The sequence below is a fragment of the Lampetra fluviatilis genome, chromosome 5 (assembly GCF_964198595.1).
Source record: "Lampetra fluviatilis chromosome 5, kcLamFluv1.1, whole genome shotgun sequence".
Taxonomy (NCBI): domain Eukaryota; kingdom Metazoa; phylum Chordata; class Hyperoartia; order Petromyzontiformes; family Petromyzontidae; genus Lampetra; species Lampetra fluviatilis.
The window spans coordinates 17859311-17884740 of NC_136279.1; the positions used below are offsets into that span (position 1 = coordinate 17859311).

The window sequence follows — 25430 nt, forward strand, 5'->3', positions numbered from 1 at the left end:
GCTTGGGCTAAGTTTATTTGTGGTAAGGTCTGAGGATATGGCTATGCTTTAGCTTTAGAGCTCAGGTTAGGGTTAGAGTTTGGCTTCGTGGGGTTAGGTTCAAAATTATGACCAGGGATAAGGGTTCTGTTTAGGGTGAGGGTTCGGTTCAGAAAGCACCACTCGGTAGCAATCGTTGGCTTATTATGCAAAGACTGGTCCCCACCATAACCAATGTTAAATTTCCACCGGTGACTCAGGTTGCAAGGGAGCAGAATCCCACCCCTTGTTGTTTAAAGTTAGTTCTTGGGTAAACCCAGATTTGCCATTTCTTCAGCTTGAGTTAAAATTCGTCTCAGTTAAAAAAAAACACCAATAATTTATAGAATGCCAGTCAATTTGCAGTGAAGTGGCATCAAACAGACACCCCCCCCGCTCGAGCCTATTCGCCAACTGAAAGTGCAGTGCAAAATAAACGTCCTGCCTCTGGTCGCATTTACGGACTAAACGTTCTGACGCGAAATTCCTCCGGGATTCACGGCACCCCGAAGCGATCACCGACGCGACTGCAGCAATTCCAGAGATTCGCTGCTTAACAGCTCCTCCCCCCCTTTCACTCCTGCCCCCCCCGCCCCCCCCGCTCCCCTAGCCCCCCCTAGTAAGCCGACATCCATGCAGTAAATTCTTTTTCAAAAACAAAAAAACTAAAAACAAAACAAAACACGACGATGATTTAACAACAATTCCCGTAAATTTCACCGGCCGAAAGCCGGCGCAAAATCCGCGTCATCCGTGTTGTTTTCCCACGCAAAAAACCGGCTTCATTGGGTTGTGAATGCACGAACATATGGAATAATTCCTCTCCCTCAATTCAAATAAAAACGTCTCAACGAAATAAGCTTGTTTACATGTCTACATGTCTTTCCCCCCGACAGTGAATTTAATGCCAGAGTGAGAACCGCAAGAAAGCACGATTGTGTAAACGGTGAGCAGCTTCCGGTGTTTCCCCCCACCCCCTCTCAACCCCCTCCCCCTACCGCCCAGCGGTTGTGCCATCCCCTCAAACACTCCACGACGCGCCACAAAATTGGTAGCAACGACTCAAATGGCGTTCGTGGTGAAGGGCGGCGGGGGGGGGGGTCACAGAAAGGAGCGCTGCCATCAGTTCGCCGCGCCACTAGAGGCGGCGTTGGAAGACGGTGGGGCGATGGGGGGAGAAGCAAACGTGTGTGGTGGGGGGGGGCGGGAGCAGCAGCAGCAGCAGCAGCGGCGGCATGGTCGTGCCGCCTAGGACGCGCACCGCGACGCCGCTCAGAACTCGTCGTCGGAGCTCAGCAGCATCGTCTTCTCGGTGTCGTGCGCGTGGGCCGAGGGGTGCCCCCCACCGCCCCCGCCGCCCGACGGCTGGCGCGCGTGGAACGTGTGCGCGTGGCCCGTGCCGTTGCGCTCGAGCGTCGACTGCTGCGTGTACTGCTGGTACGCGGGCGAGAAGTTGTGGATGGCGTCCTGCACGATATCGTTGGGGTTCATCGTCTCCTTCAGACTGCTTGAGATGCTCATCGGGGCGCTCCGGCCTGTCGGGGGGACGGGGTGGGCACGGGGACGCGTTACAAACACTGTGCGACGAGTGTGCGTGTGCGACGAGTAGCACGTATTAAAGTGCGCGAGCTGGCGAGTAAATGTGCAAAAGTATGGGCCAGGCTGCGTGAGCATGTGGATTAGGAACGTAACGATTTTCCCCCACTCCCCCCTCCTCACCGATTCAATGGATTGTCACGATTCGGGATTGCTAGTAACGTTAGCATATTAACATATCATTTGCATGTAACTTGCTTTAATCGTTTTCAGTCCTTATTTCTTATTCCACCCATCCACTGGAATAAATGTCCTCGTAAATTAAGCAGCACTGCCCATAGACCCAACACTGTCCACAGACTCAACACTGCCCATAGACTGAATACTTCCCCTGTACATGAAGCAGTCTCCCTCCTCCTTAACCTCCTTCCCATCCCTCTCCCAAAGCCTCACCTCTTCTCCATCGGCCCATCCTTTTTCTCTTCCCTCAACTCACTCTTTCCTATCCCTCACCTACCCTTCCTTGATTTCTAAGTACCCTCTATCGATGTCACTCATTCCTCAAACCTTGTACTCCCATTCCATCTAAATAATTATATTGCCACCGTTTTGTAACCTATATCAAGCACCTTGAGTGAAGGTACTCAATAAATTAGATTATGTATCTTTGAATATTTAACTTCTTTCGCACCGTACATAGGCAACCGTGCTAATCCGATAATACTTATACGCACACGATCCAACGCGTAGCCTCATGACGCAAGCAACATTAATGAATCAACGCATCCTTCCGTGACGAACGTGTGCGTGTGCACACACCGAGTGTGTCGACGCGCTTGTTGAGGTAGGGCCAGTGCGAGAAGGCGTAGCGCAGCGCGATCGCCGCAAAGAACATCTCAATGCAGATGATGAAGTTCTGGTATCCAGCCGCCACAGTGCCCACGCCGGCCACCAGCTTGCCGTCCAGCGAGTAGATCATGGGGATCGCCCCGCACTTCTCCAGGATCGCCAGCAGCATGCCTGCAAAGTGTCGGACATGAAGGAGTTACAGTGGAGGTACGGTCGGCATCGATTGCCGAGCAGCGTCGCTCGCACAGGCGATCAGGTCAGGATAGGCGTGAGGAGGTTGCGATTTGTCCGGTCATTTTCCTGAGCCGTAGATTGTCTGGGGGAACTGTGTGTGTGGAAGCCAGCGTACCCAGGTGAGGCCAACATGCGTGGGGGTGCGTGTTTAACCAATATTTGTACGTACACGTGTAGGCGTCTACCTGATTACTTGTACCATGGACACCTGTCTGCTTAGTATGCCCTTGTGCCGATGCATTCATGTGACCATATACAAGGGTGCTCATGTACCTGCATGCCAATGTATCCGTGTGCTGTCACGTACCCATGTATGTTTGTGCGTGTCCACTATCACGTGTGCATGTGGATGTAGATGCATGGGTGTGTACGAGCCCCAGTGTCAGTGCGTACGTGCACCTACATGCCTGTGTATTCATGTCTCCTTTTGTATTCATGTCTCCTTTACAAGCGTGTCTGTAACTCCCCGTACCTTTGTGTGTGCCCACATATCCATGCGTCCAGGTCTCCACAACTCAGGCATGTCCCCATGTCTCCGCGTGCGTCACATTTGTCACGTCTTCGTGTGCCCGTGTCTCCTGTCTCTATGTGCCCGTGGTGCCGCCGTGCGCCCACGCCTCCTCCCACATGCCACCCACCTTGCCAGAAGGAGAGGAAGATGACCGACTTGACGGTGAAGAACTTGAGCACGGGCTCGAAGGGGCTGAGCAACTCGCGCGTGGCGAAGTAGAAGAGGAAGAGTGCGTAGAGCGCCAGGCTCACGGACACGTTGTAGATGATCGTCACGTACAGGTACCCGTTAGACACGCTGCCGGGGGGTAGAGGGGAGACGGAACCGGAGGGAGTGGGAAAAGGGTGGCAAGGCAGGGTTGGGAGCCACAGGGCAGGGAAGCAGTGGTGAGTTGGCGATGCCTGTGGTTCATGTACAATGCATAGCAGCAGCGCGGTTTCTATGAACAAGATCACGTACAGCACATGTGAATTTTAATTGTTGAATTTTATACATAACATATGGCACTTTATGGATGTATCTTGTTATAAACCGGTGAATCATTAATGTGAGCTAGATCTAGCAATTGGAGGACCTCACACAAAGCTGCTGACGGTTTGTTTCCCGCGACAGCTGCCTGATCATTTTTTCTGTTGAATCGTCGCTGTGCGCCGACTACGAACATTAAAGACCCCATGATGTCATTGGCAAGTGTAAGCTGTTGTGTCGATGCCATAGAATGTGGGTACAGTTTGATATAAGAACAATAACTTTCTTGCCAAAATGTAGCCTCCCAGATCTAACTACTAAACAGATAGTTTTCTCTTGCCTGGTTAAGTGTCATTACTGTGCACATGTAATCAATATATTTACATTCACCAAACCCCTTCACCTCCACACCCAGCAGCCAAATACTCTAAACGCCTGCCGATTCTAAATGTGGAGGGAAAAATCGGAGGACCCTGAGAAAACATCCATGAGACCACAGAGAGACCATGCAAACTCCAAATATATTAGGCGTCAGAGTTGGGATCGAAGCCACGACCTGCTTGACACCGGGTGAGGTAGTTAATATCTCGTCACCGAAATAAGAACTCTATACTCGGAACTCTCGCAGTGAGAGCAGTGTACCACCGTGTGTCAAGAGAGCGGCATTGGAAAATTACTTCACAGAACTATTTCTCAGGTCACTCTGATAGCATCTTTATCCAGTTGCAGAGAGAGTTGATCACACGTCAATCACACCGAGATTTTTACTACTCAGAGCTGTTCTACAATAAATAAAAAGTTAAACGTGACAGGGGGTTTTCTGTGCATTCACTGGTAACTGGGTTCAGACCATCAACTTGCTGCACTCGAGAATCCGGTTTGATCACAGAGAGCTGAAACCCGGATTTAAACACAGGATTTCAGCAGCGCTGCCTTTGTGTTCTGATGCAGCCATCATGGACCACTGATCCACCCAGCTTTGGCTAATAACAAGGCCCCGGACGGGAGGGAGGGGAAGGAGGAGGGGGGGGGGGGTCGCGTGGTTTAAAGAGGAGCCTTTGTGTCATCGAGCACAAAAGCGATGACTGCCTTTTTACAGCGCAAAACTCGGCACGGAAAAATAAATATATATCCATTTATTTGTGGAACGGGTGCCATGGTTAATTTGCCCTGAATGCAGTCAGTTTCCTGAGCAGATGTCTGGGCACAAATAGACCACACAAATCCCCCCCACCTCCACCTTGCAGCACCACCAACCCCTTCCCTCTCCTCTCCCCGCACATACATTAAGGGTGGTGGTGGGGGGGGGAATGAGAGGGTTCAGGGAGGAGTGGAGATGAAGGGAATCTGGGAGTGAAGAAGGGGATCACGGGGCAGTGACAGGGGGGGGGGGATTCGGGAAGCCCCCCTTACTCGAAGTCGCCGTCGCGGTATTTGCCGAAGGCCTGAAGGATGAGCGTCACAACGGCCATGAGCGGCTTCACCACACAGAACTGAAGCGTCGCCTGCAGCACGGGGAGAGGTGGGGGAGAGGAGGGGAGGAAAGAGCGATTATACAGTGAGACACGGGGGTGTAGGGAGCAGGCAGCGAAGAGTCCAAGGTAGCGAGTGGGAACTGGACAAAAGGGAGCAGACAATAGGAATACGGAGTATAAAATGAGGAGTCAAGAGTGGACAGAGTAAGCGAGATGTAGGGAGTGGTGAGAGTAAGGAGTGGAGATTAATATAAGGAGTTCAAAGTTTGTAGTGGGGAGTGAGAAGAGGGGAGCAAGGGGTGGGGTTAGAGACCTGAGAAAGGGTGGCAGACAGCAGCAGGGAGTAGAGTGAGGAGTAGGGAGGAGAAATGTGAGATTTTGAACAGGGAGCGTGCAGCAGACGGGAGAGTGGAGATCGGGTGTGGGACCAGAGTGACAGACAGAAACAGTATTGGACAGAGACGATGGAAAGGCAGCGCGAGGTTGAATTACCCAACATCACGATGACACTCGCATCAAAAAAAGTCGCTCTCAACGGACAAGTAAAAGTTAAAGCATCTTCCTGCTCAAATGAGCACTGGGACGCTTGGCAGCCTGGAGCCAGTGTCAGACATTTAATTCTCACGGTTCAGGCCAGTCTCACCACCGCAAGCTTGGAAAGTAACCGAGCACAGTTGTGAACGATCAACGAGGATGTCCGGCGTGCGAGCTTGCCTGCTTGCAGAAGCGCAGGAAGCCGATGGAGTAGTTGTGACCGCACAGGCAGCACGTGCCATATATGCAGCTTGACCTGCATGCACATGCAGGGGTCAGAAGTCGCACGTACGATGTACGTATGTATGTATGTTCAACTTCTTTCACACCGTACGTAGCCAACAATGCTAACTGGCATTGCTCCTCCACAAAGACTGAGATTCACATAATTTCAAACTGGGTGACACATTCACATTCGCTTGTGTGTGACACTGGTGCCCGGGACGCACTCGATTGGCTTGCCACGGATCTCGGACATGATGGCGCTCTCCCCTCCGAGGTACTCGTAGCAGAGGCTCAGGAAGTTGTAAATCACAAACGCTGCAACGCAAAAAGATAAGAGGGTAAGAGCACACGTTAGCACGCACGGCACACAAAACAAAGCTGCACCTACATTACATAGCCCCGTGTAGCCTACATAAACTGCGAGGGTAGGGGCTGTTGGCGAGCACCTACAAAGACCCCACATATAGCCTTAACAGACTGTTAAGGAAAGTGCTGTTAGCGATTAGCACCTATGAAGGCCTGCACGGGTGGGTGGCTAACACCACGCCCAACCGCCTTTGTCCCTCCATTGGTGATGTTCACACACCACACCAGGTACTCATTTGAGGTTTAGTTGACCTAGGGGAGGCCCAGGACTGGTTCAGATAATCGTTACTGGTGTTGCCCGTGATCGGGAATTGAATTTAGGCCGCCGGGTTCGTAGCGCAGCACGCTAACCGCTACACTACCGCTCCCCACACACACACTCGCACACAGGCATTCATTTCCACGTACAAGCACACACGCTCACACTGGCACACACATGCTGATAAGGACCACTGGCACAGGTGCGGTGCAGGTGTGCATCGCGGTTTTCGTTGTGAGCCGTTGGCTGCTCTCGCGTGCACGCGAGGCCACGCTGGCGAGCGGCGGTGTTACCCTCGTAGCAGTCCCGCACGGAGTCGAAGTAGATGTAGAACTGGTCGTTGCTGAAGAACAGGAGGCTGAGCCACGAGTCGAACGCGTAGATGGGCACGATGAAGAGAATGCGCACGATGTGCCGCTGCTCGTTCGGGCAGCTGTAGTGCTTCAGGTGCACGTAGATCTGGCACGCACACACGCACGGCGTTATGCTCGTCACACCACTACTCACACGACTATGTCTGCTCCTCGAGCTGCATTGGCTTCCGGTAACCAGACGAATACATATGTATGTATTTATCTAGAACCGTACATAGCCAACCATACTAATAAGTGTGGGGGAAGGACAACAAACTAAACACACACAAAAATACATTATAACGTTGCACTTATTGTACACCAAGTGCTTGCCACAAATTAACCACAATACCTTGCTAATCGCGTCAAGGAGCATAAACCATGACGCAAACTCCAGTCATCCTCGCAACGGCTTTTGGCTAACCATCGAACAAAGACGGCCACTGCATCGTGCACTTTGATATGCGCTTCTGCGGCCGTTTGGAACGCTCTTCCTTCCGATATTAGGAAGCCACTGGAGCTATGCACTTTTAAATCTAGATTTAAAACTCATTTCTTTACAACTGTTTTTTGTGCTTTGTTTGTTGTCCTTCCCCTGCACTTCCGATTAGCACAGTCAACTACGTACAATGCGAAAGAAGTTAAATATACATACAAAGACAAAGATCCCCTGTATAGCCAAGTGCTGTTAGCGAGCACCTATGAAGGCCAGAACGGTACACGAGGGGGTGGGTGGCCAGCACCACGGCCGACCGTCTTTGTCTCCCCAGTGGCGATGTTTACACATTGCACCAGGTACTCATTTGAGGCCGAGTCGACCTCGGGGAGGCCCAGGACCGGTTCAGAAAATCATCACTGGGTGTTGGCCGTGAGCGGGAATCGAACTCGGGTCGCCGGGTTCATAGCGCAGTGCGCTAAACGCTACAGTACTGCTAACCATAGGTTAAATATACATACACTACTCCACTGCTCTCCATTCTACACTTTACACTCCCCATTCTCCACTCAATAACCCCCCATTCTACAGCCACTATTTACCATTCCCCACTCACGACACTCCACACTCTATTCCCTGTCCCTCATTGTCTCACCTCTCTCCCATCCTCTCTTCTATCCGTACAGATGATTCTAACGATGCAGTTTAATTCAAAATCGACATAAGAATCTAAGAGAAAATTGCAATTGTAAATTTCCCTAAAGTGTTAGCTTACATAAGAACTTCATGGAATTTATTTCTTGGCAAATTTTACATTTGCGATTTGTGGCAAGACATCGGCAAAAAGTGACCTGCTCCTGCGGTCGATGATGGCACTAGGTCTTGTACTTCCCTTTCGCAGAACGCACGCTTCGCTGAGTACACCGCAGAAAGAAATTACCAGCCAACTGTAGCGGGAACCAAACCCACAATTGCATGCGAGATGGCCAAGCGGCAAGCCCGCCGATTGCTCAGCCACCCAGCAGTTTCCGTATCAAAGCATCACCCCCTTGCCAAATGAACAGTGCTGCTACATACATAGCCCCAGCCACGGCTCTAACCGGGGTCCAAAGTGTGCCAGCTCGCTTCAATTTGTACCAGGGTGTTAGCTTCCTGTTCTCATGAATGTAGGGTGGCCCAAAGACAGTGATGGAAAGTCCACATTTCTGTGACGGGGAGGGGGGGGCAGTATATCCATAAACAAGCATTGTTGCCTTTTCTATTTCAAGTGATGATAATGACGGCGAGGATGGTGATGTTCGTGGGGCTCAATCAACTTTGACTGGGAACTGAACTGGTGGCCTCACAATAGCCAGGCTAGCGAGTGACCGACTGAGCTTATGTACATCATACGTTAAACAAATATTCATCGCAATTAATTTTTTAAAGCATATAAATGTAGGGAGTGGATTTTTCCTACTCATTCAGCAATTTTGGAACAATATGTTTTAACCTTTGAATAGTTGCTGAGGCAGCAAAACTGTGTTATAAATAGATACAAAGATCCCCTGTGTAGCCTTTTACAGACTCTTGAGGCAAGTTCTGTTCATGAACACCAATGAAGGCCGACACAAGGGGGTGGTGTGGCCAACATCACACCTGGCCGCCTTTGTCTCCTCAATGCTAATGTTTGCACACTGCACCAGACACTCATTTAAGGCAGAGTCAAACTAGGGAAGGCCCCAGACCGGTTCAGACATTCGTCACTATTATTGGCCATGAGTGGGAATCGAACTCGGGTTGCCAGGTCCGTAGTGCAGCGCGCTAAATTGGCACAAACACTGGCACACAAACACACAACGCACACTCTTCCAAACACGCGTACAGATACTCACACAAACAAGGACAGACGTGCACATGAAACAGCTCGTACATACATGTACTCGGCACAAATGAGGACAATACACTGTATATAAGCAGACAAATATTGCCTATACTTCTCTGTTCCTCCACGTAAAATATAACAGCAGATCACTCGCACAGCCTTTTGCACACACACCGTTGGGGAAAGTTCTGTTAACAAACACCTATTGAGGCCTGAATTGAGGCAGTCCAATACGGGTGGTGTGGTCAAAACCACACTTGGCCATCTCTGTCTCGCAAGTGCACGCTGATATTTACACACTGCACCAGGTACACAGTTTAAGACTTAGTCGACCTAGCGAAGGCCCAGAATGAATGAAATTATCACTCACCACGAACGAAAGCCATGGCTGGAAATACAAACTCAGGTCGCAGAGTTTTTATCGCAGTTCGCTAACCACTTGACCACCACGCGCTCGCACACATGCGCATAGCTGCACACGCACAGTACACTATCTCACACGTACACAAACACCACCTGGGGCAGTGATACCGGCTGCTGACAGCACAGAAAATAGAACTATCACACCCGACGCGACGCGACGAATCGTCACTTTTCAGTACACTAGCAAAAAAAATGTAAGTGCCTACCTGTACAAATTATATTGGGGAGGTGCTCATCTATGTGAGCAGCCCCAAGTCTGTCGTGAAAGTTCCATATTTTTATGGTAGGGACCACTTTATAGAAAGTGGTACTATTTTTCAACTTGAAATGCTTGCAGTATTTAATAGGCTTTATAAAATCAAATGATGAGAATAATTTGTCGTTTCACTTACAACAGAGCGATGATGGTAATGACGATGATGAGCCGAGTCAAACCCAGACTACGATTTGAATTCACGATTTTCCGAACGTGAGTCACTGCCACAGCACCACCTGACCGAATGCTCCAGCGAAACCTTCAATATAATAATTTACATTTGTAAATTTGCAAAGCGGGGGACGATTTGAGAATACAGCAAAACCCTCTCTTATCCGCGAAGGTTATGTTATTGAAAACGCTCACGACTGTGGAATTTGAAAATGCAGAAACCTTGTTCCAACGGGACAAATGGGGTTATGTTCCTGGTACGAGTAAACATAGGTATATGGTAGGGAAATGATAAATATTTAATAACAATTACAACAATAAATAATACATTATAAACAACGTGTTTTTAATTATCTTTAATGATGATGATATGACGACGACAATGAAGGTGGTGGTGGTGATGGTGAGGAATTCAGAAGGATGACTCCTTGGGAGATGCAGGTGTTTGATAACAACGCTGCACAGTTATCATTTTAGCACTCTGGAGAGCGCTAGCCGCAACACTTTCCCTGATTGCATTTGCGTCCTTTTAAATGGACCTGACAGTCAACTCGTTTATACCAAAATGTATAAACGAGTCGACTGCAAGTATGTATAAAGTTAAAAAATGCACAATAGCGAGTTCCGAGCGGGATTACTGCGAGCCTTGAGGACAAAGCGAGCAGCCGAGAGGGCGTGCCTAATCTTCGCAGACAGTTTCAAATGTAAAAAAATGTGCGTGCACTGCCCCGGTGTTGGTGGTCAGGCATGTACACATGCGAATACTGGAGTCCGGCCGGTCGCGAATAGGGAATTAATATATATTTAGTCACTCGAAAATATGCGAAACTCGCGAATCCATGACTTGCGCATAGCTACTGTTTACTGTACTTCAACATAAGCAAGACGTGAGACGCTTACAGAGCAGTGCACTTAGTAAACAAGCGACAAGATGCATTAGTCTCATCGAAAAAATTTAATAAAAATTTGAAAGCAGAGGTCAACTTTAGAATCCTGGTGATAGGTGCAGCCCCCGTTGGCAAGACTTTCACCGGTCCCTTCTCATGGACAGTCACTCCACACCGGCACAACCAGCACATGGTGCGGCATCACCTGGAAAACTTGGCAAAGTGTTACTAGGTCTTGGCACGTTTCCAACAGGAGATTCCAGTACAGTGTTACTAAAACATGGTGTGATGTAACCAGATAAAACTTGGCATGGGATGACCAAGACACCGTGCAGTTTTATTACGGGATATCGCCGGATGATCAGTGGTGGTGCTGACTAACTGATCACTGAGATTCCGGGTCACTACTCATCCACACTCAGGCATGATGCAAGCTAACGGCTGTGATGAAATTGGATTTACGAGTCAGGACAATTAACATAATGTGCTCACCCTAGGGGCCAGGCAGCCAGCCAACCAGCCAACCATCCAACCATCCACCGAATCACCCCCCCAATCATCTATCCAACCACCCAACCATCCATCCAACCACCCATCGAACCATCCATCCATATAGGCAACTAAGGCAGCCACACGCACACGTGCAATTCGACACATGTTTCATGAGCGTAAGAATCAATTTTGATTGATGAAACGGTGCGATGCATCATGACACGACTAATGGAAAGGGATCCTCAGCCCAACATGGGTTGAGAAGCCCTGCCTGCACCAATCAGCTACATGCCCATCTTCCACCCCACCCTCTTTCCCACTCCGTCCCCTACATTCCTCCATACAACTCCCCATTCCCATTAGGCATGGCCCCTTAAGCAAGACGATGCGCAACCGTACGGCGAAACTGCTCATCCCACACGCACACGCCGGCGGTCGCCCATCGATCCGCCACCAATCGCAATCCACTCATCCACCCTGCGGGGAAATCCCAAAGCAGGCCCGGGGGACCATTGCTCTAGCTTTTACATTTTGTTTGGACGTTTTAATTTCCGTAAAATGTTCCGCCGGGTGGGGATCTACTGCCCTGCAGGGCGACGGTGGCGCAGCGTGTGGCGGCTTGTGGCGGCTTGTGGCGGCATGTACCGCGAGCGGACGCGTCTGGTCACAATGCATGGACTGCGAAACGCAGTCGCGCTGCGAAGCACGCCAACGCATTCGTGGGTGGCGCACGAGGAGAGGTGGTGTGGGCACTTGGCAGGCATTCGACACACACGAGGTGAGGGGAAAGGTTTGCGAATAAGGTTAACAGGTATACGGGTGGGTAGGTAGGTGTGCTCATAGTTGAGTGGGTAGGTAGGTAGGTGAGTGTCCGTGGGTGAGTAGGTAGGTACTGAGGTATGTGCGTTGTTGTGTGGGCAGGTAGGTGCTTGGGTTTTTGTGTGGGTCGATAGGTGATTGGGTTGCTATGTGGGTAGGTAGGTGCGTAGGTTGTTGTGTGTGGGTATGTAGGTGTGTGCGTTGTTGCTTGTGTAGATAGGTGCATGGGTTGTTGTTGTAGTATGTGTGGGTTAGTAGGTGTGGATTGTTGTGTGGGTGGACCAGTAGGTGTGCGAGTTGCTGTATGAGTGAGCAGATAAGTGCATGGGTAGTTTGATGGGTTAATTTCTGCGTATTTAGATGGCTATTTAAGTAATTTGGTAGACAGGTAGGTGGGGTAGGCAGTATAGTTCGGTCGAGAACCCTGTATTTCTTCCCATGAGACCCCCATGTTGCCACTCCTCTTTTGCAAAGGAGACGTGGTTGAATGCCAACAGCAAGCGCCACGTGTCTGACATATTCGAGAGCACAACCATTTCCTGTCGCCGGTCACACCTGCTCAGTACCGGTGCAGCAGGCGCTGCCACATTCCTCCTCCCCGGCCTCGGCGAGGACAGACCGCGCCTGCCAACACATGGCTTGCGTGCCAAATCACGAGGCCCACCAGCAGCTGACAATCAATTAAGTTTGCCGATTAAAATTTGAAAATTCGGATGGCGCTGCGGTTCGAGCATCCATCTCACAATCCGAATGCCACGAATTCAAATTCTTCTATTGGGGGTCGTGCGTGACCCATTACTGGCATCCTCACCCTTTCAGTGTCAATAAGTTGATTTCCACCACTCTGCGCGAATTCTGCAGAGGCTGGCCAATGAACAGACTGGGCCATGTCATAGAAATGTGGAATATCCACCAATGGCTCAGGCCCCTCAAAGCAGATGAGCACCATCGCATGCTCACTTAAGGGACACTGACAATTGTATTTGTAAAAATGATTAAATAAACATCTAACTGATAGCAATGATTACATTTCAAATTACTTTATTTAAATTAACATTATCTGGATAAGCTAAATGAATTAATTAGCAAATTAGTGGCCAAAAGAAAAGTTAAATAAATCAAGTGTATTTCACAAACCCACACCTAGGCTGTGCATTCCAGGCTGTCTGGCATGAGGCTGAATGCTTTTAACCAGACAAAGGTATAACCCGTAAAAACAAAGTTTTTCACTATAAATCCTTTATATGCGTGGCAGCGAACTTAATATAAAGGATTTAAAAATATATTCGCCTGTGGAGGATGCGGGGATCGATCCAGCGACCTTTGGCATGGGAAGCGAGGGCACTACCAACTGCGCTACTCCGCCACGGCCTGTGGAGGGGTTACGCTCTGGGCTCTTACACTGTGACGTTCAGCCAAAGCCATAAATGAGTTCTATTTGAATATATGTAAAATAATTTTTTTTTACCTAAAAAGTGTAAAATTTTGGTAATTTTTTTTCACGAACATTAATTGTCTCGCACAACGAGTCTGTGTGGAAAATATCAGCTCGATTGGATCACGGGAAGTGGGTTAAAAAACGATTTGCACGGTCGTAAGCAAGCAAGCAAGCACGCAAGCCAGCAAGCAAGCACGCAAGCCAGCAAGCGAACTTAATATAAAGGATTTAAAAAAAAATAACAAAAATCTTATTATGTTGTGAGCTAGAGTGACATCACTGGTAAGCCTGCATGAATAAATAACACTCACCTAATGACAATTAATCAAATCTCTGGGGGGGGGGAGGTGAATCATAACACACATAAGTAGGTACACGAACCCTAACCAAATTAGCATTTTAAAGATAGGAGACACTGTTTTTTTGGGATCTCCCATTCCTTCAGGAGTGAGAAAGCCCATGGATAGATTCAAAATGTATCTATTCTGCAAGGAAGGGTTACCGATTACAGTACAACATGGATTCACGTCAACGTCTGAATACAAATGCATCGCAAAGCACAAACCTGTTCACAAAAAGACAGCTGTAATTTGAAACGTTATCATGTAGCTACGAGTATTTTTTATTTACAACTTGGGCTATGGTGTGAGCGCACACTGACCCACTCATTAGAGTAAAGTCCAAAGGTCTTTAATGTCCGATTTAAAGTGCAGTATATGCAGTGTCCGATGGTAATTTCCAGGGGCCTATAACCCCTGACTCAAGCTCGGTGGCAACCACGGATGGCCACACTATGTTTTGTGATGCACCCAGTTAAAAGAGCTAAGGGCAGTCTTATCTGGGCGAACGTGTCAATGGCTGGCTCTGCTTGGCACAGAAGTAAACATGATCTGTAAACACGGCAGAGCCATCGCGGCCAGTCACAACCAGTGCCGACACTTGGCCCCTGTGGCAGATCATTAACAGGCTCAACATGGCCAGCACACACACACACAGGTACATTGTACGCACCGACACCACCCCTTACACAAAGACCCCCGTGTAGTCAACACAGGCTGTTGGGGCAAGTACTGTGAGGGAGCACCTATTAAGGCCGGCACTGCGCACGATGCAGTGGTTTGGCCAGAACCACGCACGGCCACCTTTGTATCCCCAGTGCTGATGTGATCACGGTGTAATCATTTAAAACTAAACTATTTTAAACTATTTTTTATTTTACCAGGTAAGGCCTACTGACTTATACAGCTTTTTTTCAGAAGCAACCTGGCCACAAATGAAAGCTCAACGAAGTGGCTTATCATGCGGAAATGTATAGCAGTCAAATACTCTAAACGTATGTTTATAAATGTGGAGGAAAAAAAACCAGAGGACCCGGAGAAAAATCTGCTTGACGACTACGGGGAGAACATGCAAACTCCAAATATACATGTGTCAGGGTTGGGATCCAACCCATGACCTCCTGTATACTAGGCGAGGTATTTAACATCTCGGGACCGCGTCGCTGAGTCGACTAAGGGGGGAGATCCAGCACTGCTTCAGACATTCGAAGCCGATATTGGCAGTGAGCAAGCTGAGTAAACTCTGTTCGCCGGGTTCATAGCACAGTGTGACAACCATTACACTACCACTCCACCGCCTCCCATAAAGCATACACACACAGCTACATCGCCTCTGCACAAAATTCACATACACCAGGTTGTTTCCCCAAACCTAGCACATTGATACACTCACATGGGCCCCCACGAGGGTGACTCACTCACTGCAAGGCGAGGTGAAGCAAGAGTTGTAATCGTCTCCGCGAGCTCACTCGTTACACAGCTCTCTCATGACAGCAATCCAGCAGTTATGAGTTCATGCGGGCCACAGTCATGGGTTATCGGTCGCTGTGAGCAACACATGCTGTGCTCACGGTACAGCGACGCCACAGCAACAGCGATGGCTACGGCAACATTGAGTCACCAATCCTAGTGCAAAAGCCCACTCGGACACAGGCCGCTGTGGTGGTGACATCACCGTGTCACCTCATCCCAGGCACATTACGTCGGGGGTGATTTTCCCCACTGACTCGGGGCTGTAAACATGCGATTGGCACTGCCTCAATTCTTATTTGAGTAAGAAATCAATGACTCTTTTGACTGTGCTCTTGGAGCCGTGTGGTTTTACAGAAAAACATTTGAATTAGGACCTCTCGTAGTGCTGTATGCACGACCATATACCAGTGAATAGTCCTGGAAGACAACGTCACAAAGCTACTTATGAAGTCACCTCATTGAGCACCGTTATCCACACGAGCGACACACGTTTATATACTCCAGGGAACTGAAGCCCTTACTCATCACCGCTAGGATTTTGCCACTAAGTAACAAGTAAACCCGTAAACAAAGTTTTTCACTATAAATCCTTTATATGCGTGGCGGCTAGAGTCCTCTCGTCCTCTGGCTTGAGATGGCTGCCACCTATGGGTCAGATGATTGTCTGCCACCATTAAGCAATTGGTAATTAAATATTTAATTTGTTTTCCCTAAACAGTGTAAAATTTTGTAATTTTTTTTCACGAAAATTAATGGTCACACACAACGAGTCTGTGTGGAAAATGTCAGCTCGATTGGATCACGGGAAGTGGGTTAAAAAACGAGCGAAAGATTTGCACGGTCCTAAGCAAGCAAGCAAGCACGCAAGCAAGCAAGCAAGCACGCAAGCGAACTTAATATAAAGGATTAAAAAAAGTATAAAATTACTGTTTTGTGCACAGTCATGTTGTGACTGTAGAGACCATGTCACTCCTGCAGCCACTAGAGGTAATACCACTCACTGAAATGTTAAAACATATCTTGATTCTGTAACATTTTTCGATTTAAAGCTTTCGTGACTGCAGGGATTCATCTGTAACAATTCAAAGCGTCGTGGAGTGTGGGTGAATTCAGCAGTTCCACTCAGAGCCTTCCCTAGGGTACGGCAAATGGGGGCAACCTCCCTGGGCCCTGCGCTTTGGGGGGCCCTATGCTTCAGCGTCATGGTGTCAGATGTAATCGTTCCGGTTTAGTTTTAAAGGTGTCGGGGGTGTGATTAGCCTCGGACGACTCCCTGGTTCCACTGCTAGGCTTGTACCAAGGCTCTTCACTAATCTCACTACTAAACACGGGTGGAGCGGTGGTGCAGTGGCTGGTCCCCTGTGCTATGCACCAAGCAGCACGAATTCCATACCCATTACTGGCGGGCGATATCTGAACCAGTCCTGGGCCTACCTTTACGAATCTGCACTGACCAACAAAGATGGTGAAGAATATTTTTTTTAAACCCCGCCATGGCCTACAAGATGTGAGCAGGTCTTCATCCAGCATTGTATTAACAAAGGGTTGTAAATCTATATATATAAAATCGCAAATCTGTCTGTCTGTCTGTGTGTCGCCGGACCATACGCAGTTTCATTGGACGGCGGTTGCCCCTGGCAACGGGTAGCGACGCATTCGCTGCGGGGTGGACGCCATTTTTAATTCCCGTTAAAAATATGCGCACGCATTAACACGCGACTCTGAGGTAAAATCATCAACGTTTCACGTCCTCTTCACTCCCCCCCCACCACAATGTGTGCAATTACTATTATAGGGTCGGTAGATAATACAATTATAGCGATTAGACAGTATTATTGTAGCGCGGGGGGGGGGTAACGGCCCCTGTACCCAGCCTCAGCCGGGTGGGCAATTTAGGCGAGGCCGGAGGCTCTGCACGGTACTAGGCCTCGACACCCCACCACACTATAGGCCGTACATATTACTGCACAGCGACCCAGGAGATCGTGGCTGGGAGTGGGGGGGGGCAGGGGTAGCAGCCCATCTGTGTATATATGTAAGGTTATTAAAAAATATATTTTTCACCCGGGCAACGCCGGGTACTTATGCTAGTTAGTCATTATAACTGTACGACCAAAACCACCCCCATAACGAATGAGAGCCCTGCTGCTAAACAAACGACCCAATCGCTGCCAACATCGCCAGCCCCCCCACCCAGCCGCCCCCAAATCATCCCGACACCGTCGTAAATATTTGACAAGCATCGTGCAACAGGTGCATGGCGGATTCCTCCGTAAATCCCTCACCCCCAGCGACAGCACCATGCAGTCCTCGGTGTATCCATGACGACACAACACGTGGGCTGGTGATTTAAAAGGGGAAAGGTTGGTGGAGGGAGGGAGGGAGGGGGCAGTGGGTGTGAGAGCAGGCGATCGCCTTGTTGCCATGGCAGCAAACGAGGCTCATCCTTCGGAGCCACGGCGTAACGAGTGGCCGCGGGTGGATCCAGGGCTGGTTTAAGGTTCTTGTAGGCCCAAGGCACTTCTGTTTCGTAGGCCTTCAGTGATAATTCTCTACAGTTCGCTACTGCCTATGTTACGACCGCCGCTGTCACTCGCCTGTTCCACGCGGTATTTAATCCAGCCGCTGGACTTCATCCAGCCGCTGAATGCAGTACCGCACGATGCTTGTCAAATATTTAGTCTGTGCCCTAATTCGACGGAAGCGCGCTGCGTGCTGCGGATAAGCAGATTTTATTTGAAATTATTGGAAAGGCAAGCCTAAAAATATAAGCTAACGTTTCTTCAAAATGTTTTACTTTGATTATCATATCGGATGACGCATCTTTAAAAGGATCCCGTTCATTTTCATCGCTAAGATATCCAACAAAAAATACATGGTAAAATTTTTTTCGTAGAACCTTTCATTTTCGTAGGGCATGGGCACAGTGTCCAGTGTCTACAGTGTCTATTGGATTATACGGACCTGGGTCAATCATCCGCCGGTACTCATGGCCGCCGGGCAAAAATAAAACAAACAGCAGCCGGCGCCGTGTCGCTATCAAGGCATCGCTCATCCTCGATGGAGGGTCTACGCGAGGTGCTGTCTTGTAAAGGCGTTGTTATTTTGTTTCAATTGTATATAATGCACTTTAGCTGCCTTTTGCAACTGGGCTTCAAGCAACATATAATTGACTTTACAATGTAATGTACAGTATTTTCCCACGAGCGCGCTCAATAAAGTCTCGAGACTCATCCTCAGGGAGGGGCCTGTATTCAGATGTTTGGATATTTAATTTAAAATATATATTTTGCAAATGTGAGAGAGCCAGAGTAGGCAGGGAAAACCTACGCATGTGACAGCATAACACTCAACATTCTACAAATATGAGTTGACAAACCCAATCGTTATACTGCCATCCCCGGACACTTCCCAGCCCAGCGCGTTTGGGTTTTACAAATCTGCACGACGATCACAAAGTTCTGCCTCCTAAATTATAACAGCTGTCTCAGGCAACAACGCGTGCCGACTCCGCATTAAATTACTTCTGTTCCGACTATAATGTCCAGCAGCAGCAGCAGCCACCACCACCACCAACCACCACACCTCGCGTTGTGGTAGGTAACCTGCCATGCATGAGCAGATGTCAGCAGCAACCAAAGTATGAGCTGTGACTGCACGTGATCCCTGCACACATTATACTTCTGTCTCACTCGAAGGGACGCAAACCCTGCAACCCCGATGGCGTCACCCCATGATCGGGCGACCGGGTCTATTTTAAACGAAGCGTGGCGCAGAGTGGTGCTCACACAAGTCACACGTACTCTCGTACACTCGCATAGACACTCACACAAGCCACATGCACTCACATATACTCACACACACACACTCACCCTCATCCACTCGTACACTCAGACACTTACACAAGCCACAGGTACTCACATACACTCCCTCTCACACATTCGTACACTCAGACATTCCCACAAGACACAGGTACTCACAAACTCACACACTTACTATCATATACTCACTGACACTCGCTCAAGCCAAATGTACTCGTATAAATGCACACACTCACATATAGATGCACTCGCTCAAGCGACGTGCACTCACTTACAAACACACTCACAAGACAAAAACTCCCATCTAAATTTTAAGATAATGCTGGGGCAAGAGCTCTGGTTAGCGAGCACATATTAAAGTCGACATGGAGCAGGAGGGCCAGAATCACACCCATACGCCTTTGTCTCCCCAGTGCTGATGTTTACACACCACACCAGGTACTCATTTAAGGATTAAGTGACATTGCGGAGTGCCAGGACTGAGTCAGATATTCACCATTGATGTTGTACATGGTCTAGAATCTAATCCACGTCAACTGAAATAATATCACATGCGAAACACTACAGCACTGATCACACATACATACAGTATATATTTTTATACACAAACGCAAGTGTGGCTGCCGAGTGTGTTTTTAGCCCAGACAAAGCACACACACGCACCCGGGCTGTCAGGGCCATCGCCACCACTGTGAGGAGGAGCGTGCAACAAAATTAGTGCCGCCCATTCGACACGGTGTCGCTGTATCAAACACACCAACCTGTGCCACCAGTGGCAGCACAGGTGAACACTCAACACACCACCCAAACCACACGTTCCAGAGTTCAACGAGCAGGAGAGGGCAGATCGTAACGGACGTTAGATTCCGGGCCGAAGCCATGAATAGTTTCAGCCGAGGGGATATGAATCTTGGTATGGCCCATAAAAGACCGCATCATTGCCCCAAGAGGTCAACTCCAAAATAAATAAACGTTTTCTATTTGCAATGGCAAGGGCATTGTCCGGTGGTGGGTGTGGTTCGTGATGAGGCCCTGATGGTGCCGTCTCAGCTCGCCATGAGCAAACGGGGTCTTTCTCACTGTTGCTGCTCATGCAGAGTGAATTTTAAACACCGCATTAAATTAAAATTTGGCCCCAGCCTGTGCACGCACATGCGGCGCGCAAGAACAATGCACAAAGCACACTCATTATTAAGCCGCTTTTGTTGTTGAAGGAGCTGTTCTCTCAGTCGTTACTGTACGCATTCGCTTTCTGCATTTTTCTAATCAGGCAGGAAGGGACGGTGAACGGCACAAGCATGCCCGTGTGCACGTCTGTGGGCACGTCTGTGGGCACGCCCATGAGCACAACCGTAAGCACAACCATGAGCATGCCCGTGTGCATGTCTGTGGGAAGCCCGGTAATGAACGCTCAACAACCCTGATCTACATTGGCTTTCCATGACCAAAATGTACTCAATATCATCCGCTCTAACCCACCATGACCCACGTGGCCAAACCTAATCCACCCTGCCAAAACCTAATGCAATGCGACCCACCTGGCCAAACCTAACTCAATGAAACTTACGATGACCCAAACTAATCCACTGTGACCAATGACCTATACTAACCCTGACCTTGAATAACTCAATGTAACCTACCACAAGCCACAGTGACCCATTTTGACCAACTGTCACCTGCTCTGATCTAACGTCACCCACCATCTCCCATCCTAACCCACCATAACCCATATCTGAACTAGTTTGCCACACGGAGTTCGCTCGCCACACCAAAACCTATCCTAACCCAGCATGACCCACAGTGACCCAGCTTGCCAAACCGTCATCGATCATAGCTCACAATAACCCACAGAGCCATGTTGCCAAGCAAGCATCTCTCCTGCTTGCCACGCCGTGCCCTATCCTAACCCACAATGACCCACACTGAGCATGCTTGCCACACGGTGACCCCACCGTCACGTGGCCACACAAAGCAGTGCTTCCCCCACAGAGCGCAGAGGAAATACCACATGCGCCAGCCCTTTCGTTTGCAATGCAAACAGGTTCTCCCAGGAGCAAGCTTTTGTTTTGTTTACAAACCCAGCTTTCACAAAGGCATCGAGATTTGAGTACATTTACATGACAACTTATTTTCTTCACTGTTTTTGTTACCAAGTTATATAATGAATGTTGCACGCTGCTTGGGTTTTCTCCGAGCGCATGTTTTAATCGTGTGCCTGGCTAAGATCTCTCTTTCTGAAGAGTCAAGTTACAAGGAGTCAAGACGTGAACGCCTATTCTTGCAGCCGAAATGCTTGCTAAAGGGAACTATCAAAGAGCAATGTTTGGTATTTTATCCCAGGTCTCAAATTTGTTTTAATCAATTATATATCAATCACAATCGCTATGTAATTATGACAATCAGTTTTCCCTCCCAAGGAAATAACGAATCAACACATCTCAAAAATAAATAAAAAGCAAGAAATGAATCACGTAACAAGAAAGATGAGCACAAAAACAGAAAGTGCCCAAAATAAACACAGTGCTCAGCGTATTCTAAAAAATATATACAGTATACATTTAATGACACTTGTTGGCTCAAGCACCGCTGAGATGCCAGCACTTTAATATCCAACTTGACCTTGCATGACTCCGTAGAGGCGTTCCGCTCATCAGTTGAAACGGATCAACGCAAACGGCGTGAAATCACCACCGCTGAGTGTTTACTTTGTAACAAAAAGCGTTTAGTAACACGAGCTGCCCTAAGTTAAACTTCAAATCTCAAACGAGCTGGGAGTGCGCGCGTTAAATTCACCTCTCTTTGTTGATTCAAGTGACCAGCCCCATGAGATTATCTCTTTCGCCAGAGACTTTGAACCTGCAGTTACGCAAGGGCCATAATATATTTGACAATTCGGCTGGGAGTAACGTTCGGGGTGATGACAACAGCACGACCTCCACTCCCCAATTACGTCACAGGGTCTTGAACAATCACTTAAGAATAGTGTTCTAATGGTATTCATATACATAGGTCTAACCTGTGACCCATGTTTTTATTTACTGAAGACCTCGGCTCCCTCAGTGAGCTGTTGCCTGGTCAAATACAGACTGACAACGGAATTCATAATTTCGCAAAAAGACGGAGGTTAAAATCCTAATTGAAATAAGAGCCAAAAAAAACCTTCAAAACTTATAAAATTGTAGCTACGTAACTATCAAACACCTATATCTCAAAGGACTCGGGAGCCAATCAACCTCACTACACAGGAATTATGGAGGAGAAAATACACCAACCACTCACACCAGCCCCACCAGTACCACCTAGGAAACCTTACTCATGCGCCACACCTACCACACCTGTCACTCAATTCCTACCTGTGCTGCCAACTAAACATACCACACCAGTAGCACCATCCAAACTTGCCACAAACTAGCACACCGGCCAAACTTACAACACCTACTACAAAAAACAAAGATCCCCGTATAGCCTTAACATGCTGTTGGGGCAAGTGCTGTTAGCAAGCACCTATGAAGGCCGGAACGGCACACGAGGGGGTGGGTGGCCAGCACCACGCCTGACCGCCTTTGTCTCCCTAGAGACGATGTTTACACACCGTACTAGCTATTTATTTGAGGCTGAGTCGACCAAGGGGAGGCCCAGGACTGGTTCAGATAATCGTCACTGGTGTTGGCCGTGAACGTAGCACAGCACGCCGACCGCTACACTACCGCTGCCCATGTGCTACACCTGCCCCCACCGTCAACCACGCACTCACCTGGTGGAAGGTGATGAGCAACGCGCACCACGCGAAGAAGCCCGAGATGGCCTGCGCGGCCGACGTCTGCAGGAAGATGAGCGGCAGCGTGGCGTTGCCATGGTCGGGGGCAATTGTGGGGCCGATGGGCGCCAGCGTGACGGTTGTCTCGGCGGTCCCCCCGGACGATGGCACCAGTGCCGCCACGGCCTCCGTGGCCGCCACGGCCAGGGACCGGTTTGCCTCCATGAAAGAGGAGTTCATCTGTGAGCGGGAGGCACGGGGCGAGAAGTTATTCGAAGCCATCTCAGGTGGATGCCAAGAGATGACCACCAACGTCAAGGGCTGAAGAGATAACAACCACAATATCTCAGCTGTCCCCGTCTCTCTTGTCTTCATACGAGTGTGAAGTTGCGTCGATCAATGTTGGCGAAGTAGTTGGGTTAGATTTTAGGCGGGCGGAGGCACCTACCACGATGACAACAATTGTGAAAGTACAGTATCTCGACACCGAAATGGGTGTGGGGTAGCGCTCATCCCTGTTCTATGCCAGAGGTGCAAATTCCTCATTCTTGTAGCGATGGTGGAGAGTTTCTGTATGATACAACCACTGCAGACTTCTTACACACGGGGTGGCGGTGATGGTGGTGGCAATGTTCGCGAACCTGGAGAGATGACTGCTACACCTCACCGACATCTGCATCTGAGGGTGTGGTCAACCTCGCCACTATCTGTATGAAACTAAACCACATCTGCAGTACAAACTAAAACTCTGCACGTGGATCAGACTAATCCACCTCATAATTGGGATCTCAGCCGAATGCAGCTCATCATTCGGTCCAGACTCAACAGTTTAATGATCACAGTCTGCCTCGTACTAAAAAACTCGTCATCCGAATCGGTGCCAGATCCACATCATCGAGCAGACTCAAACTACTCCATCAAACGTGACCCACCACACTGAATCTACTTGACATCAACAACACGCTCGAGTCATCAACACAACCAACCCCCATCATCACCTCAATTAAATAAAATGCCCATCTAATAATCTACAACTCGTCACCATAATACGAATCGGAGGCTGTTTCACCTCATCAAACTGACCACCCGAGCACATCATCACATCCACCAAACTCAATCACTTGAACATCACCTGGACCTACCGCCGATGCAGATGGATCAATCACCACGTCATCATCTTCCGAAACTAAATGTCACCCAGATCAGACTAAAGAAACACCACCTCAAATCAGCCCCTGTTTGGTCTTCCTGTGAGAGAAAGGACGAAGATTAATTCCCTCCTCCTCCTCATCCTCCTCCCCCATAATTCGGCTCCGTTGTCACCCCCAATTTCAGTCAACGAATTAAACCCGAAGCGGCGTCGATTCGTGCGCGAATTTCTACGTCGATCACCTCACCTCCTCACAAACCACATCGCATCCATCCTCAACCAGGAGAAGGGGGGGGGAACCAGACTCACCTCGCTTCTTCTCGTTCCACCTCTCACCGCCTGTGAAGCTTCCAACGCGGCTCCCAAAGGCGGCGACTTCTCCTCGATCTCTCGCAAGCGAACCAGACCGCAACCACCACCGCCGCCGCCGCCGTCACCACCGCAGCCGCCCGGCCGCCGGCCTCCTCATCAGCATGACGCCGTGGACTGTCAGGCTGAGGAGGCTGGTGGTCGTGGGAAGGGAAGGGCTGTGCTGGGGCTGTGAATCTGCGAGGCTGAGGGGGCTGGAGACGATGAAGAAGCCCGCAGATTGCTGGCGACTCGAGGGCGACGCGGCGAAAACGGCGCGACAAGTGTCTGTGTGAGGAGCCCCACTGCGCATGCGTCAACATTTGAGTCGTCCCCCCCTCCCTCATCTACCCCGCCCCCACCCACCATGACTCCGCCTGTTTATGTGACGTCACGCGCAGATGGGAACACGTTGACGTCATTGCGCCGGTTGCGCGGGAGCTGTGGTGTCGTGCGCGCCAGTGCTGGACTGCCCCCCCCACCCCTCACCCTCCCCCCCACCTCTCACCCTCCCCCCACCTCTCACCCTCCCCCCACCTCTCACCGTCCCCCCACCCTCCTCCCACCTCTCACCCTCCCCCCCACCTCTCACCCTCCCCCCCACCTCTCAACCTCCCCCCCACCTCTCACCCTCCCCCCACACCTCCCCCCCCACCTCTCACCCTCCCCCCACCCCTCACCCTCCCCCCATCAACCAACAACAATAACAAAATTCGTCATTCGCCACTGAGTGCTGTTGACGTCACCACGACGCCGATAGCACCATGCAAGGTGGAACTCCGAAGCTACGTGAAGTGTCGCGGGCTCGCTGGACCTGCCCCCTACTGGACATCTGAGAAAAAGAGCTTCATAGCTCATCGGATTCTTCCAGTGTCAATACATATACTGATTCTGTGACGGGATAGACCAACGTGCCCATGGGTTGACTG

At 49.5% G+C, this 25430-nt stretch overlaps 1 protein-coding gene across 2 annotated transcripts; it reads right to left on the bottom strand.

The window, feature by feature from the left end:
- Positions 1-620: 620 nt before the first annotated feature.
- TMEM184B (transmembrane protein 184B) lies at positions 621-24834 on the bottom strand. Of its 2 annotated transcripts, XM_078857030.1 has the most exons (9): positions 24463-24834; positions 23001-23243; positions 6769-6934; positions 6075-6165; positions 5806-5881; positions 5030-5121; positions 3276-3445; positions 2374-2574; positions 621-1553 (listed from the first exon to the last, which is right to left on the bottom strand). In XM_078857030.1, exons 2-9 carry the CDS (start codon positions 23241-23243, stop codon positions 1291-1293), a joined length of 1302 nt encoding a protein of 433 aa, XP_078713156.1. In that variant the 5' UTR covers positions 24463-24834; the 3' UTR covers positions 621-1290. The 2 variants fall into 2 exon arrangements, with proteins under 2 accessions (XP_078713156.1, XP_078713158.1); XM_078857032.1 differs by lacking the exons at positions 23001-23243; positions 24463-24834 and adding an exon at positions 17711-17746.
- Positions 24835-25430: the final 596 nt, after the last annotated feature.

What these genes read in the sequence shown, in the direction of transcription:
- TMEM184B (XM_078857030.1), bottom strand. Translation starts at nt 23,243, where the DNA reads ATGAACTCCTCTTTCATGGAGGCAAACCGGTCCCTGGCCGTGGCGGCC. An exon ending in CGTGCGGGACTGCTACGAGG is followed by an intron (nt 6,166 to 6,768) that starts GTAACACCGCCG and finishes TTTGCGTTGCAG; the next exon opens with CGTTTGTGATTTACAACTTC. An exon ending in CAAGCGCGTCGACACACTCG is followed by an intron (nt 1,554 to 2,373) that starts GTGTGTGCACAC and finishes TCCCCCCGACAG; the next exon opens with GCCGGAGCGCCCCGATGAGC.